This window comes from Corticium candelabrum, chromosome 11, assembly GCF_963422355.1.
Source record: "Corticium candelabrum chromosome 11, ooCorCand1.1, whole genome shotgun sequence".
NCBI classification, from domain to species: Eukaryota; Metazoa; Porifera; class Homoscleromorpha; order Homosclerophorida; family Plakinidae; genus Corticium; species Corticium candelabrum.
In genome coordinates, this window is record NC_085095.1 from 3,167,092 (window position 1) to 3,180,771 (window position 13,680).

The 13,680-nt window shown below is 42.7% G+C and overlaps 2 protein-coding genes across 4 annotated transcripts; both read right to left on the reverse strand.

The window, feature by feature from the left end:
* Positions 1-88: 88 nt before the first annotated feature.
* LOC134187307 (uncharacterized) lies at positions 89-1,347 on the reverse strand. Its single transcript, XM_062655418.1, has one exon. It carries the CDS (start codon positions 1,137-1,139, stop codon positions 582-584), a length of 558 nt encoding a protein of 185 aa, XP_062511402.1. The 5' UTR covers positions 1,140-1,347; the 3' UTR covers positions 89-581.
* Positions 1,348-2,531: 1,184 nt separating this feature from the next.
* Positions 2,532-12,401, reverse strand: LOC134186951 (uncharacterized). 3 transcript variants are annotated; one of them, XM_062655053.1, is made up of 12 exons: positions 12,301-12,401; positions 12,152-12,229; positions 12,047-12,073; positions 5,145-5,216; positions 5,022-5,087; positions 4,094-4,165; positions 3,943-4,017; positions 3,799-3,883; positions 3,710-3,728; positions 3,520-3,649; positions 3,094-3,444; positions 2,532-2,909 (listed from the first exon to the last, which is right to left on the reverse strand). In XM_062655053.1, exons 1-12 carry the CDS (start codon positions 12,337-12,339, stop codon positions 2,724-2,726), a joined length of 1,200 nt encoding a protein of 399 aa, XP_062511037.1. In that variant the 5' UTR covers positions 12,340-12,401; the 3' UTR covers positions 2,532-2,723. The 3 variants fall into 3 exon arrangements, with proteins under 3 accessions (XP_062511037.1, XP_062511036.1, XP_062511038.1); XM_062655052.1 differs by having other exon boundaries at positions 2,532-2,913; XM_062655054.1 differs by lacking the exon at positions 2,532-2,909 and having other exon boundaries at positions 3,150-3,190; positions 3,247-3,444.
* Between the last annotated feature and the right edge of the window lie 1,279 nt (positions 12,402-13,680).

A 13,680-nucleotide genomic window follows, 5' to 3' on the forward strand; every position in this document is an offset into this window, starting at 1 on the left:
ATTCTTCTGATTGACTAGGATGTTTGGCTTTCAATTTTTCCTCAGTTTCTAGTGACGATTGCATCAAACTATTACTTGTAAGGGGCCGTCCGTAGTTACCGAATGATTTTAAAATCCGAACAACGTTAGAATTTCTTCTTACCCACCCACCCACCTACCTAATCCTAACAGCTGTCCATAGTCATGAAACAATTTCTCCTCGCAGCTATTATACGCTGTACCCACTTCTATTTATCGAACAAAATCACATCGTGTACTCTACTAAACAGTTTAATAGACTATAGAGTCAGCATGTTCCCTTCTTCTTTCTTCCAGCCCTGCACTTGTGCCCTGTCTCTTGTTTGTGGCGTTGTAGTTGGTACTGGGTGCTGAATATGTGGCCACAGCCAGTGTATGTACAATTGTGAGAGGGTTTAGGTGCAGCCTGTTGTTCTGTGTGTGCCTGGACAGCCTCTTTTCTCTTTGAACGGTTATGAATCCTTTGCAAGTGGCGTGTCCTATCTGCCTCAGATTGGAAAACATACCGATTGCAAAGTTCACAGACATGGTTGACCTTTCCTAGAAGAGACGGCAAACCATAATCAAGCCAGCCACTGTCGCGCGCACTGACGTAACACGCCCATAAAATCTGATCTGCCTACAACATCTTCCGTCAGCAATTGAGAGGAGTCAATCCCAATAGCATTCAAGAACTCTGCTTCGGGCCCTCCACTAGCTACCTCTATGTCGTCGCCATCTGTGGATACCGAAGCGACCATACTAACCTGGTCATGACGGCCATGACAACATAGGTGTGAACGCTTCGGTTCCGGTTCATCCAATCGCCGGAAGTAACCAGTCGTCGCCGCCTTCTCGTCCGCATTGTCCATTCCCTGTTGGACTCCAACGCTCTTGGCTATCACATCATCTCTTGCCTTCCTGTCCTTCGAGTACTTGTCACGCCATTGGCCTTGCGCCCACTTGAAGAAGTCCTTGCGAGTGCGCTGTCCAGCATCTTGCTGCCACAGAGTTTCGATCACTCGTGTGTAATCACTGTCATCTGCACTGCGTTGGAAGAAAGGCTCTCTCTTCCTCTTCCGTACACCAAAGAGAGTCAGCTGCTTTTTCATCACCACTGGACAATAAAGAAATCTGCGCATGCGCAGTGATCAAATGATTTCTAATTCGAACAGCCTTCTGACCCACCCACCCACTTTCGAACGTTGTTCGGATTTTAAAATCATTCGGTAACTACGGACGGCCCCTAAGGATTCTTGCGGAACGAGACAATTCACCACACTTGATGGATTTCAGTGCAGCTCTATACCTTTCCTCCTGATTTTGCTTGGACGATGCATACGGACAGACAGACAGGCAGACAGACAGACAGACAGACAGGCTGACAGAACTGCCCAGACTCGTAGATGATCTATAGAAAAAGGATCACATGATCCCTTTTAACCAATTAGTAGTTAAATATATGTTGTATTTAGTTGTTAGTTTATTCTCTTGATTTTATTGTCATAGGACAAACGTAGTTAGCCATTTGCTATTGTATCTTAATTCATTAAATCAAATATGAAAAATATATGTATTGACAGACAGAGAGACAGACAGAAAAACAGACAGACAGAGAGACAGACAGACGGACAGACAAACAGACAGACAGACAGACCGACCGACAGACAGACAGACAGAAGTGCCCAGACTCGTAGATGTTCAATAAAAAGGATCACATGATCCCTTTTAACCAATTAGAGTTAAATATATATTGTATTTAGTTGTTAGTTCTTTTCTCTTGCTTTTATTGTCATAGAACAAGCCATTTGCTATTGTATCCTAATTCATTGAATCAAAAATGAAATTATATGTATTGACAGACAGACATACAGACACAGACAGGGCGTTCGAATAAATCTGAAGGTGTAGAGTTCGAGAAGGAACCCAGTGTACTCCAAAAATTCTGGTCAAGCCACTGTCGATGTGCACGAATTCGGCGTTCGAGAGTCCAATTCAGCGGAATCGGCCCCGGGGCGGAGGAGATATGCGAGTACACACCCACACAGACAGCTCTCTTTATATTATCGTCGGCTTAACGAAAACAACAGCCTTTGTGTTCTTTTATTTTGTTGGTTGCATTATGCATATCATATTGAGTGGACCAATCAGTCAACTCTTTCTTCATCACTGTAGAAATTACGAAGTATTGTATATTCAGTTAGATATCAAAGGCAAGCTATACAGTAGTTCGAAATCATTTTGCCGCCTTTGTGTTCTCGTCACAAACCGATGCAGAAAGAAAAGCAGTTGACTGGTTGAAGAATCCTTAAATCGTATTATAGTATTGTTACAGTAGCTATAGCTCTTGAAGAGTTGCTTTCTGTTGTGACTGAGCCTGGTACTGCATGATGGAGTTATCATATATGTTGCTGTTTGTCTATATATTCTCAGATTTATGTAAGTAGTCTGTTGATTTTGGTTTGTGTGTTCTAGCAGTTGTTCATAGCTGCATGTATGTCGTTTGAACCAGATTCCTAAGTGCAATGCAAATATGTATTACTGTCCGGAATATATATTTTACTATTTTGTTGACATTCTTAACCAGCGTGCGAGTATGCTATCTTAGAAACCGTTATTGTTGCTAGCAGTTAATCTACACTAAGCGGTAAATAGCATTTATATACATGTCAATAGTGTGGTGTGTCTCTCTTAACGTGCCATGATGTAGCCAATTGTTTTGATGTTTACATCACCATTGTCTGGAGAGCAACATGCGTAGTTCCCAGCACTATTATTGGGTGACTTTGTCCGTATTTGTGTTCCGAAACCAAGGAAAGAGTCTGGAGAAGCACATCCGCCATCGTTGTTAGCAATAAGTCCCAGACGAGCTTTTGCAGCATTTTCAAGGTTAAAACTTCTTGCGTTGAATCCTTCCTGGAAACGAGTCACAAGTGTTAAAACCAGTAAACAATTATTTATTTCTTGGTCTTATTCTGTTTAGGAATTCCTTTGCAAGAGGCCTAGCTTTCAGTTTACACGATGTCAGACACAAAAACGTGGTCAGCATGCATTCGTATTCATGATTACAACGTGATCAACGTTACTTATGCTCACCCTGTTGCAATCTGTTTGTAGAGATGAGTTTGGCAGTAAACTTCTCCACGTAGTCTTTCCAATACTCGTGCTTCTGTACTGTCCATCAGCAATAAGACTGTGGAGAGATGATGCGCTATAGCTGAATGTGATCCATCTGATTGTTCCATTTACTTTTTTCATTCCTAGACGAAGTTCAGTAAATGGTAGCGTCCAATACGAAGCCAATTTCGTTTCTTTGTCATCCAAATCTGTGTTATTTAATTGAAATGTATTCTTGTTCGACCACAAGTCGCTGTCGTAGTCAAACGTTTGCTGTTTTCCATCTATCTTCATGATCAAACTCCACCCTTCATTTGCATCGCAGTATACCTTTTGTATACACAAAAAGGTAATAACAATGCAAATAAGATCTATTCGTTAATGAAGGTAGAGTAATATGCCCACCTGAAATGGTGGATCGTCACTAGATGGTTTAATCCAATATTTTCCATTGTGAGACGATGAATTATACCTGAGAGCTATCTCTTTACAGGTCGATTCAGGCGACGAAGACGAGTTACCAAGTACCACAGAGCTATAGAGCAATACAGTCAAAGACCAGCTTCCGTTGCAATACCAGATTTCGTTCACTTACTCGTTAGATGTCATCATTCCTAGTTACACAACGTTCATACAACAATTCTTAAAAGCATGTAATTAATTTCAATGTGTCCAACACTATACCTTCTGTGCAATTGGAACATGGAGGAAAGGCACCGCCTTCGTGCGTTTCGTTCCTACCAAGATAAGCTACTGCTTCTGTCAAACTCTAGACACAGAACGAATAAAAGTGAAAAAACGAGTAAAGCATTTAAATGTGGATACTACTTCTGCAGTCCGATTTAGCACACAGTTGCTCTGTTGGAGTTGCGTAACGTGCGCTTGCAATTGTAGCGAAACATTCTAGAAACGCATAAAGATAGCTTAATTAATTAAAGAGAATTAACTAGAGAACGCAATCAATCATGCAGGAACGCACCTGCAAGGAACGGATTTGTCGGTTTCGGGTTTGCAGTTGACACTTGGCGTCTTGTACTTGTTGCGTCAAGCTCTGTCGTGAACAAAATGATTACAGCAGATAGCAAGTTTCGAATCTCAAGAGACATATAACAAACAGTATCGTATCAATAAATTAAACGGTTTGAAGTTAAATTCCAATTTCAGTCGAATTTTGAAACGTAACTTCTGTATGATACAAACATGTTCAAACTCACTTTTTCATTGAGTTCTGTTTTAGATTTATCTAGTTGCAGTTGTGCTGTGTTCTCTTTATCCAGTTGTATTCAGGTCAGTTCACAGCACATTATCTATAGTCTAATTTTTTCGTCACCTGTTCACAAATTGTTAGTATAATTAATTATATTGTTCTGTAGTTGATATTTACAATTTCCAGTTACGGTCGCAAATTTTGTTGTTATGGTGAAACGGTGAAAGAACGGTCATTCACAACAGCAAACGCACGCGCACACTCACGCACGTACGCCCACACGTGAATCCGTTCTGATTCTAAACCCAAGATAGTGTAGCCATGAGCGTCAAACATGACGGTTACAAGTCAATTTTACAGATAGATTTAGTGACTTTTGAGTTCAGCATGTGCTTGCCACACAAAAATTAAACAAATTTTGTTGTTATGGTGAAACGGTGTAAGAACGGTCATTCACAACAGCAAACGCACGCGCACACTCACGCACGTACGCCCACACGTGAATCCGTTCTGATTCTAAACCCAAGATAGTGTAGCCATGAGCGTCAAACATGACGGTTACAAGTCAATTTTACAGATAGATTTAGTGACTTTTGAGTTCAGCATGTGCTTGCCACACAAAAATTAAACAAATACAAACACAAAAAAAAACGAAAAACAATACAAAACAAAACCGCACACACGGTATTTGTATACTTACTATTGAGGTGTCGTTGAGACGGACGTTGTTTGTTTGAAGTTTGTTTCGCAATTTCGCGTTTTCCTCCTACAAAATTCATTTGAAATTAGACTTACTACAATTCTAGGCTGCATAGTTGTAAACCTCCAACTTAATTCTTTTTTCTCTTTCATTCTTCACTTCATTTTTCAAGCCAGCGACTTCTGCCTTTTTTTCCTGTCATAAATTGAATCGATAATTACTATTATAATATTATGACGTATGTAGTCTATGTATACCATGTTGTATGTGTATACGTATCCTAAGGCCGTTCTATGTAAGTATATCTTTTTGTTGTTTTTGTTTGAGTACAATCAATCAAAACTATCCAAGAAACTTGCTATTTGGTATTAATTAATTAAATTGATTTGATGTAATGAGGCTTCCACTGCAGTGGTAGAAATGTCTTTGGTAACCAACAATTCAGTGGCAGATTCATGCATATGGGGGCGCTCCACCACTTTTCCGTCTAAGCCATTGCCCGTTAGGTCCTGCATTAATTACCCGAGGCCCGGATGTCCGGGCTAAAAGTATACTAGTCGACCGACGTGCGACCTTATTTATACTCTATTAGCGCAGATGCAGACGAAGCTATTCCGACCAATAGACGAGAACAGGTTGTCTTTCCCGACCAATACGAACATGATGTCATCAGGCTCCACCTTTCTATGTTTCTCTTAGCTGAGTGTATGCTCATTTTATCACATCCAAAAGAAGGCAAAAGCACCAAACACGCGACGACAGTAGGTATCTGACTCAGCAAACAGAACTTGGCGCCACAGTTCATTGCCCAAAAGTAAGGTTGTCAAAAAGCGTATCTCTAACCGTCTTTTCCAGCATTTTGAAGGAGTTCTTATATCCACTGAATATTATTAAGCGTGTCGTTGGCGGATATTGCTGTTACAACGGCTCCGTGGAGCGAGGGAACACTGCATTAGAATTTAGATGTCAAGACAGAGCTAAGAAATACGATGGGTCAGGAACAACGAATATACAGTGCTTTGATGCTTTTGTACATTGACAAGCTCAGCTAATTAACTAAAGTCATGCCCATTTCTCGATTATTCGCGCCCCCACTATCGAGAATTCCTAATTAGCGACGGTACGCTGCTGAACATGAGTGCATAGAGTCTTTGCCGTGTGCTCTAATTACATTGAAAACAGCTGCATGCATAAATTCCAGGAGTATTCATTGAAATGCCTGGATAGTCAACACAAACGACAAGTCTCTTGATCGAATGGTGTTTAGAATATGTCATGTGACCATTACGAGCCCTGATTGGCCAATATGAGGTCTTCTATACATGACAGAGACTCTTGCCTGTGATAGAGACCTGCGGTTTGATAGAAGACAAGTCAAGGGCAAAAAACTACAACAAACAACTTACTCAATTATTTCACCACCCTACATCAACATTAACTACGTAGAACTCCCTCTATTTACCTAATTTACAAGGTGTGATAGTAATTAAATCTACAAGGTGGTCTGCAATTAACTAATCTAGCTGCTCTTGAAGACCAAGAAGCACAGTTAAACGTTTGGACGGCTGGACGTCGCAGTCACTCTTCCATTGTCAACGACGGATTCAAAACTGCCACCAGATTAATTTCACCAATCACACTACATCTATTGGTCACGTGACACACTCTACAGCAATTAGAACATGGTTTATAACGGGATCTATCAATATGCTATTGACCCTCAGGCACTCGGGCTTATTATCTCGTTGATAAGCCCTCAGGCTTGGAGTCACTAACATTGATTATCCGTACAAACATGCTCTAACTGACAATTTAATTATAGCGCAAAATAGTTAGATGGTAAACGTTATGTATTACGTTATGTAAACGTTAAGAAATGGCTACCTATGCGTCTCTACGCAGGCAAAGTCTCTCACAAGATGCACAAAATGGTAAGTAGTGAACTTACAAAGCCTAGGCAACGGCAAGAAGCCGACCCGGAAACGTGGACTTTGTGTACAGCGATATCGGCCAAAGGTGCGTGTTACCCTTGAGACTGCGCATGCTCTACAAGCTTGGCCCCCCAAATATCGTCTATTTGGCGTTACAAACGTTTGCGTCATTACAGCAAACTCACCTGTACACTGTCACAATGCCTCCAAAAAAGCGCTCTCTGTCTGCTATTTCGTCAAAGGCAAAGCGACGAAAGTTATCACTGCCACAGAAAAAAGATGACGAAGCTATTCGCTCGCCAATTAGAATTAAGTTGATGTCAAATTGAGCCAGCTGTCACTATCCAAAGCTAACGATCCAGCGGCATACGAAATATAATTGCATGTAAAATGGGATACTCGCTGTTAATTACCTAGAACATCTGACTGTAACGTACTGAAATTCTAGAAAAGATACTTTCACGATAATTCCTCATAATCGAATGCACCCGGGCGAATCTCGTCAATGTAGCTAGTATATATATATATATATATATATATATATATATATATATATATATATATATATATTATATATATATATATATACACACAAAAAATTACAAAATCTTTCTTTTCAAAATGGCGCAATAACTTCGATGACACCAGCAGAACAGTTGTAACAGTTTACTCTAGACGTAGTGACGTTGCAATAACGTATGACTATAGTGACATAGTGAGCGGGTGTTATTCTGTTACTTCCTTGTCTTGCGTAATTAGTCGCTGTGTACGTTGTACCGGAGTTTGTTGAAATAATGTGTGGGCGAACTAAGTTGTTTCATTGGGGGGGGAGGGGGGAATCAGGCGAAAGCAAAACACCGTTACTCGAGAACGGTTGTGTGATTGCCAATAATCAATAAATGATGAGGTCGGTGAGCGACTGGATGAACTATGTTCACAGTCTTTAAGTCTTTCGTTTCGATTGTTTTGCGTTCGAGTGTCTGTGTGACGCTGGATCTGTTGCATCCGTACAAATTAGGAAGTGCACATACGAAGACACAGAGCATACAATAGCAGAATCAAAACTTCAAATTGTACAGAAGAAATAAATAAAGAAGCACTGAAGTGCTAAACCTTTGGCTGCTATCCAGTTGTTCTATTGCAGCAAGTTGCTCATTAGTTCTTACCACACGCACACGCGCGCGCGCGCGCGCACACACACACACACACACACACACACACACACACACACACACACACACACACACGCACACCACAGACAGACAGACAGACAGACAGACAGACAGACACACCAGGGTGGTCCCCAGCATACAAAAGGCATGGCGCTCCGCCGTGCCTTGGCTCCCGCTTGGTACAGGCCCGCCGCGCTTTATTGAGTAGGCAGTGGCTACTCTAGAGTCCATTCACACATTTTGCGCGCTGTGGGAAAATCTGTAGATCTCTGGACTGTGAGCACGTACAAGTATGTACGGTAAATAGAGATGGGGTACATGTAATATAGTTATGATTATTTAACCCCAAAACTGACAAGTTCCGCATTGTAATGTGTAAAGCGCCATCCTAGACCCGCCTCGTTTTGACATAAGCAGATAAGGTAAATGTTTAATTGCATTCTTTTAGAATCACCATACACTAATTTAATTAGCTGTCTCTGTAACAGTTGTTCTTTGAGTCTACTGTTCTCTTGTGTAGCTATGAAGACAACGAACTTTGTATTTTAAAAATCTGCAAAGTTGTTTGAGGCAAGCAACTAATTCTTTGCATATTATTTTAGTTTTTTGCGAAGAGGGCCTGGGATGTTTGGTGTGATGGTAAGACCAATTAGGCGGATGACTGCCATATGGTATGAACTTGATTACAATACAAGTACTCAAAAAAGCAACATTGGTTGTCATGCACCGCCCACAATTGCGTCGTTAGCAACTGCAGTTTCCTCTCTAGCATCACTAAACGTTTCAATTATAGCAACTGCAGAATATTAGACGGCTTTAGAGAACTAACAATGAACAGGTTAATAATAGAAATAAATGAGGAAGACTTGTCACAACTGCGACAAGATTCTCCATAGAGACCGAAAAAATGATAACAATGACTAGCACAACAAGCTTGATTCTTGTTGCTGTTTTGTTGGGAGCATCTAGGCGAATCTAAGGCGTGTCATTGTAGCGGAGTAGGTAGCGGTCTGTAGATATGTTGCCCGTCTCAATCCCGTGTTCTGGACTGATTATGCGAATCAAATATCTATTGCTCGAGCTCTGAAAATTTCTCACAGGCTTTAGCGGACTTTTTAGTTTGACGCGTATTCCAAGTTGTGATATACTGCAATGTTTGAGTCATACTAATCCTTGACCTAAAAACCCCTCCTCTTTTTAGCACAATGATTGTGATAAGTCATTGTGAGAATGTGCGCACGCTAGATTAGTTTGGCGAAAATGAGTGCTCCATTACTGAAAAACAACGTAGCTGCCAGTCTTCTTCCCCATGATGCTCCATCAGAGTTAATTCCCGTTCGTGTCAGTGGCGATGGCAACTGCCTCTTTCATGCCTTGAAATGGCACTGGCTGCAACCGAAAAATGTTTGCAAGTGCCAACGGTTATTTAGTGATCTTCGAAGAAACTGCGCCGACGAACTGGAAAAGAACGGAGCAATTTACGCAGCCCTTATTGTAAGGCAAGCCCTTAGTGTCAGTGTCAAGGATGGTGACACGTTGCATCCAGGATCATTAGTTAGTACAGTCAAGTTTATCCAATGCTGCTTTGACAGCTTTGACAAGTGTAGCGGTAAAAAAGCGTACTGTTGTGAACTTTAAAAGGTGTTTCTTTTCTTTTAACAGGTAAGGTAATGGCATCTGATTCCCGGTAGAAATTGTCCAAAAGCGGTGCAACAAATGAGAACAAAATAAGTTTTAGGTTTGGTACACATCAGTAGAACACTGGGTATATAGACAGGTCTATCTATATATACTATCTCTAATAAGACTGTCAAGCAAGTTTGATGGGCTTCTAGACTGAAATGCGTTACGTTAAATTGTGCGGGGCGTGGTCATGAGAATTTCCGCCATGCCTTACAAAATCCTGGGGACAACCCTGCACACACACACACACACACACACACAAACAAACACACACACACACAAACACACACACACACACACTCACACACACACACACACTCACACACACACACACACACACACACACACACACACACACACACACACACACACACACACACCTAAACCTAACGTAGCTAATGTCAGGAGCGGTCTCTCAGAGGTCACGCCCCCAGCTGTTAAGTTGGGCCCTGTGGGTTACTCAGGAAACTCTGGGCCTGGGCTAGCAAACTCCTGAAGCCGTGCCAGGCACTCGCAGGAGCACCGACTTGTGAAGCTAACTGAGTCACCCAAACTCACCAGGACCCCAGTGGTTGATGTCACATCACAGCGGCGCCACTTAGGTCAACAGTCAATGACCAGTTACTCATTGCTTAAGGCAATTATGTTATAGCTAGCCATCACTGTAACATAGACTATTGACCCTTCAAGGTCCCGAATGTAGTCTTTCCATAAGATGACTCTCTAACCAACTGACACACACACACACACACACACACACACACACACACACACACAGACACACAGACACACACACAGACACAGACACACAGACACACACACACACACAGACACACAGACACACACACACACACACACACACACACACACACACACACATTCACACACACACAGAGACACACACACACAGACACACACACAGACACACACAGACACAGACACACACACACACAGAAACACACACACACACACACACACACACACACACACACACACACACACACACATACACACACACACACACACAGACACAGACACAGACACAGACACAGACACAGACACAGACACAGACACAGACACACACACACACACACACACACACACACACACACACACACACACACACACACACACAGACAAACACACACACACACACACACACACACACACACACACACACACACACACACACACACACACATGCACACACACATGCACATGCACAGACTGTAATTGTTCTTTCACTAACCGTTTACTGCTTTAATTAAATTACTAACGTGAAGTAGATAATACCGGGCACATGGAGTCATCCCGGTGCAAGTGGCTAGGCTTAGGACACGTGACATGCGTCCTACAACTAGTTAACTCTAAACAGCACTCAGAGTGCTCTGGTTATTGAACCTGAGAGGAGAAGGAGGTGGAAAGCCGTCACGCGGGCCGTCGCCTGTATCCGCTCCTGAATAGTATTACTTTACTGCGCAAAGCAGATAGAGGCAAGACATTAATACTTTGCGCTCCTCTGAGCATAGGCCGCGCAGATGTCGATCGAAAACTGCCGGCGTAGACTTAGATAAAGAGGGCTACTGAGAATCAACGCTTCTACCGGATCGGTCAATTTACTAAAACAACGACATTATGATGCGCGTTGTCATGTGAAAGTAGAATAATGAGAACAACAGAACAACTAGAAGGTTTTTACGACATAAAACGAACATTCCCAGACCATTATTCGCCATTCGCTAGTCAAAAAGTGGGACCGGCTGGCTACACGTAGGAAACAGCATGAACGTGTGGGTGCATGATGACGTGTTGCGAAGTCCTATCAAACATGTACAGTACTAACGACTGTGTTTGGCATATTCCAGTATCTTCCGTGAGTGAAGAGAAGTCAGCGTCATCTCACTGCTACGCAACCAGTCACGATCACTACACTGCCTTAATTAATAATTAATTAATTAATTCATAGCTAGCCTCGTCCCCAGACTCACGTGAGCTAGGCAGTGTCCGGTTTCTGTATTACACTCCCAGTAGAGTTGTACAAAGATCTATCGACAATGGATTTGTGCAATGGGAATTAATGAGCCCACGCTAGCTCTGTGGCAGTGTGCTAAAAAATAGGAGGGAAGGAGATAGTGGTTCAAAACCGCTACTCTAGCTAGACTCGGTGACTACTAAAACAACAAACAGGCTGACAGTACACAAGCATTTTGCAATTCAACCCGTAGACTAGTACACGCACCTGCGTCGTCACGTTCAATTCAGCAACCTAAAATGTACAAAACAACGACTTTTCAGAACTTGCATGAAGACACTTCGTGTGTGACCTTTGTCTGTTTGCGTTTACCATTTTACGGAGAGATTCCACGAAACAGGCTTCGCTGTCAGCCTTCGTACCATGTTGAGAAACCGCTCCGACTAGTAGCTACATACGAGACAACGCGCAATTGAGCTGGACATGTGCTACGCATGTCTGTAGCAAGCTTGCTTACTTACCGCTACGAACAAAAGATAGAAATGACGACAATGGGACATTCTTTCCTCTTTCGTCGTTACTTTGCACGACTACAGACTCAAACCGTGGTCAGTTGTCTTGAAACACGGGAACTGCGATTGCGTTGGACAGGATAGGGTATCAGAGGCGTAGCAGGATGTTTACGTCACGTGTCGACGCACATGCATCCGGTCCGTGCAATACACTCACTTGCGCTGGCGTAGAAAGCGGGGCTACTGGGGCTGGCTCAGTGTAGAAATTTAGATTTTCTGTACATGTACCGGTGACTTTTGCAATTTTGTTTACAGTCTGTCAAGCGAGGTACTTTCCTCAAGCTAATTAGTCATGATGACATCCTTGTACAGCCTGTCTCCCCGCGCGTACGCCAAAGGTCAGGCACGCGAGGCTACTTCCTGAATAGTAATCCGTGGGTTACTATTTTTCAAACTAATCGGAATCTGCATTACTGTTCAAGTAGGGTTATTGGCCAATCGAGCACGAGTAACTAACTATTTTTCCAACTAGAGTCTGCTATCGTACGGTTCAAGTTGAAGAAAATACCTTCAAATGAAGTACTGGAGAAACACACACTTGACTCATGCAAAACTGTCAAGTTGCGGTAACCCTTATCCAGTTATTTAAACGGTAGTTACCCGACGCGTGAAACACTAGATACGAATGTAGCGAAGGCTGGTCACATGACGTTTGACCGCCCAATCGACCAACCGACCGACCGACGTGATCGCTGTTGAGGCAAATACGTGACCCGATGTCAGTCTCTTTTTCACACTATTCTAATTGGCTCTGACTAATTACAGTCAAGCTGCAAACCTATGTCACGCGCGGAATTAATTAAGGTTTGCACTGTTGTGCTTCTTCATTACCCGACACGTGAAAAGCTAGTAATACCGGTAGCAGGAAGATAACGTCATGTACGGCCTGGTAGATAACCGCGTAACACCAGACAAAATAATTGTCCCGTAGGATTAGTAATGGATGGGTGGACGTATTGTTATTGCGTACAACGATGCGTATTGCTAGTCGTACATCCAGCCCGCCAATTCTACAGCGCCTTGTTTGAGCAATTCGAAGTGATGGCAGACAGCGAACAAGTACTTGAGTTGTCGGGCCGCGGAGCAACTACGCGCTCTCATGCATGGCTGAGACAGCCAGAGCCGCCATTGAGGAGTTCGTGAAATTAACAAATCAGGAATCGGCGAGCAGTCGGGCATCTCGACAGACAGCAGGTACGTTCCATTGTTACGATGCACCACGGCATCTGCGTTCACGAGGTAGTCACGAGCAAAGTGAGAAACCGCAAGTGGATCGTCTTTACGTTCGGTTTTCTGCTTTTGCCGCGCTCGGTTTGTCTCAGGGCGTCA